At 35.9% G+C, this 5,004-nt stretch overlaps 1 protein-coding gene across 1 annotated transcript; it reads left to right on the top strand.

The window, feature by feature from the left end:
* The first annotated feature begins 676 nt into the window (after nt 1-676).
* On the top strand, nt 677-4,221 carry LOC120161941 (cytokinin riboside 5'-monophosphate phosphoribohydrolase LOG3-like). The gene is made up of 7 exons (XM_039172136.1): nt 677-980; nt 1,610-1,707; nt 1,851-1,881; nt 2,382-2,481; nt 3,543-3,613; nt 3,702-3,845; nt 3,966-4,221. Exons 1-7 carry the CDS (start codon nt 861-863, stop codon nt 4,056-4,058), a joined length of 657 nt encoding a protein of 218 aa, XP_039028067.1. The 5' UTR covers nt 677-860; the 3' UTR covers nt 4,059-4,221.
* Nucleotides 4,222-5,004: the final 783 nt, after the last annotated feature.

The raw sequence follows: 5,004 nt of genomic DNA, 5'->3' as shown, positions 1-5,004 counted from the left end.
TTTCACCCATAACTTGGCTCAGAAAAATTCTTTGTTTTATAGTTAATGTTGAAGTTTTTTTGGTTCATTCCACATAGGATTAAAGAAATACACCATCTGAGAATGTCCATGTCTTGCCTTTTCTTGGAGTCATAAAGTATGAACATGCTTTGTCTCTATATAGGATATATAAACAAGACAAAAACAACTGATTAATTAACTGGAAAGTGGAATATTAAGTTTTGTTTAATCTTGGTTCAATCGTACCCTTTGTTGACAAATCAAAACACACGGGTTTATTGCTCTCATCTTCCATGGCATGACCTAATCAGTAAACTGAAAAAAAAAACCAACCTTTTTATATCATTCACTCAGCGTAAAAACTTTAACAACTTGTAGCTGGATTAAGAGACGACAAGTGAAGCTGCATTTTCATTAGGTGCAACTGGCAACTAGGCAACTTGGCAAAGACAGTCTTGTGTTTCGTTTCAATTACCATAAAATTTTTGGCTAAAAAAGGACAGATAGGGCTTGGAAAATATAAATAAAACTAAAACAAATAAGTGGCCCAGGCGTGCCAAGATCAGCTGTATGTGTGTGTGTGTGAAGAAGCGTGCTGTGAGGGCACTCACGTGTGGCGAGGTTTTATTTATATATATATACACGCATGAAGAGAATGCTCCTTGTGGAGAAAGTAGTAGTAGTCAAGCAAGAAAATATTAAGCTTCTTTGCATTGTTTTCACCATTGGTATAGGTATTGCTTAGGAAGCAAAGAGACAGTACTAGAAAGTGATTCTTGCATTACTTTACCTCCCCCTCCCCCTTGTAGTTTCGTAAGAATCCAAAGTATACATCAACAAAGAAGCTTGTTATATAGTTAATGGAGATGGAGAGTGAAACACAGCAGTCAAAATTTAGGAGGGTTTGTGTATTTTGTGGAAGTAGCCAAGGCAAGAAGAGTAGCTACCAAGATGCTGCTATAGAGCTTGGCAGAGAATTGGTAGTTAACAGAAAGCTCTGGCCTTTCCCACCCCCCTTCTTTTTCTCTGTTTCTTTTAGTTTTCTTTACACCAAATGGAACTTGGTTTGATTTTTTTTTTGTTAGGAACATGTTTTTCCCCCCACTAATATGGAGGAAAATGGGTTCTGAAAGTTGGTGAAAGCCGTAAACTTTTGTTTCGTATAGTGTTTGTAACATGTTTGTGAATTGGTTTATGGTAACTGGCATTTTCAAAACCCCTCAAGTTTTTAGCTTTCTGTAAGCATCTTTCTCCAAAGACCTTGTGGGAAGTTTCAATCATTTTTGAACTTTTCTAAATGTCTATTCATGAGGTAGAAAAGAAGGGCACTGTTCTTCTCTGGAACCCCATTAAATTATTAAAAGTTTGGAAATTTTAATGAACAAACAAGTAATAGTGCGTTGAATGAACCACCCCCAACCAAAAAAAAAACATCCTTTTCAATCTTATTGTTGGGTACTCTTATGAATGTACAACGAAGAAACATTGGTTTTCTCAAATAAGTGCATTGAAGATAACATCCTTGAACTTTGAACCATAGTCACATTCCTTCCATTTAGTACTCCAAAGTCTTTCATTTTAAGCCTTGTTTGATTCTATCGTTTTGCAGGTTTCAAGGAACATTGATCTGGTCTATGGAGGAGGAAGCATAGGTTTGATGGGATTGGTTTCACAAGCTGTTCATGATGGTGGTCGCCATGTCATTGGGTAATCTAAGACAATATTCCAACATGTTCTTAAGAAACAAATTCATTAAAGTAGCTCTGTTGTCTTCCTCATTACATAACTGTTCTTAGTTTTGAGTTCCATTACAACTGATTTTTTTGTCATGTTACCCTCTCTCACTGCAGAGTTATTCCCAAGACGCTCATGCCTCGAGAGGTATGTCTGCTGCACGTTTTTCACCTTTTTTTTAAAAAGTTTGTTATCTTTTCATCATCCATGTTTGTTTCGTTTCATTTCAAATATTGTTTTCTGTCTTTGCTTTTGCTTCTGATTTCCTCTACGATTGGTCAAACTTTTCTCTTTTGTATTCTTTTTTACCACTAATTTTTTTAATATTTTCTTGTTTGGCTTTCTACATTTCTATTGTTCTTTGAAGAAGACTTGATAATGATAATTGCAAGTTTCTTTTCTTTTTTCTTTTTTCTTTGTTGGCCTTTTCTAAAATTTGGGGAGGGGGTTGGCCTTTATGTAGCTAAAACATGTATTGGATAGGGACAATTCTCAGAATTGAACTCTTTGAAATTAAGTCATCTATGCCTGCAAACTCTCATCATTGCTTCACTGCACAATACTCCAAATGTCTCTATTTTCTCTCTTTATTGCCTCTCTCCAGGTTTCAGTACTCTTATGTGTTTTTCTATGATAAAACTTTGCAGTTAACTGGTGAAACAGTAGGGGAAGTGAAGGCTGTTGCAGATATGCATCAAAGGAAGGCAGAGATGGCTAAGCATTCAGATGCTTTTATTGCCTTACCAGGTTAGTATCAACCAAAGGAAAAATCAATGAAAAAAAAAACAGAAGCTATCTGGTGCTTTTAATTCAATTTCAGCATGCAAATTTGACCATATCTCATGTGTTGCTGTAGTTTGACACTGCTAGCTATTTTTGGTACCGGCTATATGCTGAAAGCAACTACATGATGCCTGAAATTAATTAAATTATCGCGACATTTTGAGTCTTTCACTTACAACACACACCCCCAGGCCTCAAGGTCCCATGGTTAGAGATCAGCCCTTCAAACCCTAGTTCTTGACCTATCAACATCTTGACACTGAAAATTAGTCCTTTCTTTGGAACTCTCTTTCCCTTTTCTTTTTCTCCTTTCCTGTATTCCCAAAGTCTGTGGTGTTACAGTGGCCTGCCCCTTACCATATTAGGAGTGTAAGGACATCCTTAAAACTTTCACTGAAGGGTGTTTGCCAACTAGCACCTGCATTTAAAAGGGAATCTTATTTACCTCTTTCAAAAGGCTACTCCTTTTAAGTTCTTTTTTCAGCAAACTTTGAATTTTCAGCAATGGGAACTCAGTCATTATGATAAATCAAATGGGAAAAAAACTATGTAAGGTGATAATGATGTAGAATGAGAGGCATTATGGCATGAATGAGCAGGCAGAGAGAGTTATGCCTTGTTTTTGGAATGTGGAGCAAAAAGATGGGGTAAATGATAGTCAAGGAACTCCTTGTTGTGCATTGCACTAAACTTCATAATATGTACTCTTTTCGTATGCTGAATTTAATAATCCAATCTAACATTAAATCTAGTAGTTTTAATCATGTCATATGCCCCCATCCTTTTTCTCTCTTTAATTTGATTGGATAAAATTGAATCATAGATGTCACTGCTTTTGAATACCCTTGTGTGTATACTTGTCTTTCAAATCATGTTAGCCACCCAAAAATGTTGTTCTGTACAATGAAAAGGCATATATGCATATTCATATTAGACATTTGCACCCGAGTCCGAGTAATACAATTAGAATGATTAGGTTGCAAAAAGCATAATGGATAAAGAAAACTCGTATGAAATTAATGCAGGTGGATATGGAACTCTTGAAGAATTGCTTGAAGTGATTACTTGGGCTCAGCTAGGAATACATGATAAACCAGTATGTCCCTTTCCCCCCTTACAAACTGATCATCATCCATGGAACTTGACAATGAATAAATGCATAGATTTCCAAAAACCTTTTTCAGGTTGGCTTACTGAATGTTGATGGATACTATAACTCGTTACTTTCGTTCATCGATAAAGCCGTGGAAGAGGGATTTATTAGTCCGAGTGCACGCCAAATCATTGTTTCTGCACCCACGGCTAAAGAATTAGTAAAGCAATTGGAGGTATAATAAACTAATGAAAACCTCATTCACATACGCTGTACTTTCACTATACCAAGTATGCGATTGACTGGCGGTCTGGCATTGAACTTCGCATTAACCCATGGATGCTTAATATTGCAGGAATATGTGCCCTGCCATGAAAGTGTTGCTTCAAAGTTGAGTTGGGAGATGGAGCAATTTGGCTACTCTCAATCATATAACTTGTCCAGGTAGTGTTTGGAGGGAGGTGCATGAAGGAGAAGGTATATATGGAAATCGTTAAGGCTCTTGGGAAAAAAGACTTGAAATTTTACTTCAATGGGGGGAACTCTATTTTTGTTTGTAAATCACTGCCATTGACATCAATATATGAAAGTTAAGAACCTTCTCTTTTTACTGGAAATTGATTCTCTTTTCTAAATTGTAAGTGCAAAATGCTTTGAATATTGCCCTTTTATTTTGTTTAACCAAATCATTTTTACCAATTTCTTCACGAATAATATTCGAATTCGAACCAATTCAATTCGAATAGAAACGAGATGAATTTAAAAGCTAATCAAAACCAACGATGTGATGATACGAAGAAGATGAAGTGAAAAGTGGGAGGGCCAATAAGATGTAAGAAACATGTCATGACACACTCAGGGTGTCCTTTTTGTTTTGCTGCAAAGGTTTGAAGGTAGGCTAGCTAGTGACACACCCGACATATTTAGCCCAACTGAGTACGCCGGTTAACGCAAGGTTAATGAAGACAAAAGAGGGGCCAGGGCAACTTTGGTTTTCATTGCTGCTGCTCCATCCCTACGGTCGCTATGTGGGTTGTGGGTCAGATTTTAACTTTTTTAAAAAAGGACAAACCACACGTTTAGTATATCAATTATCACTTTTATTTATTTTCGTCACTTAATTATTTTTTGTTTCAAAATCATACATAATATTACGTTTTGGTTTCATTTTGGTCACACATTTAATTATTTTGCTCCATGTCAACAATTCTGTTAATTTTCAACGACGGGTAATCAAAATAAAACCAAAACGTAATGTTAGGTATGATTTTGAAAAAAAATAATAGTTAGGTGACCAAAACGAAACAACAATAATAATTGAAGTACTAAAAGTATAGTTTACCAAAAAAACAAGAGAAGTAAGTCCCACAAGTTACTTTTTCAAATCAGATTGT

This window comes from Hibiscus syriacus, unplaced genomic scaffold (assembly GCF_006381635.1).
Source record: "Hibiscus syriacus cultivar Baekdansim isolate YM2019G1 unplaced genomic scaffold, ASM638163v2 tig00111402_pilon, whole genome shotgun sequence".
Lineage (NCBI taxonomy): Eukaryota > Viridiplantae > Streptophyta > Magnoliopsida > Malvales > Malvaceae > Hibiscus > Hibiscus syriacus.
Note: the sequence above shows the minus strand (reverse complement) of the source record. Positions and strands in the feature narration are given on the sequence as shown.

What these genes read in the sequence shown, in the direction of transcription:
- LOC120161941 (XM_039172136.1), top strand. Translation starts at nt 861, where the DNA reads ATGGAGATGGAGAGTGAAACACAGCAGTCAAAATTTAGGAGGGTTTGT. An exon ending in TAGAGCTTGGCAGAGAATTG is followed by an intron (nt 981 to 1,609) that starts GTAGTTAACAGA and finishes ATCGTTTTGCAG; the next exon opens with GTTTCAAGGAACATTGATCT. An exon ending in TGCTTTTATTGCCTTACCAG is followed by an intron (nt 2,482 to 3,542) that starts GTTAGTATCAAC and finishes AAATTAATGCAG; the next exon opens with GTGGATATGGAACTCTTGAA.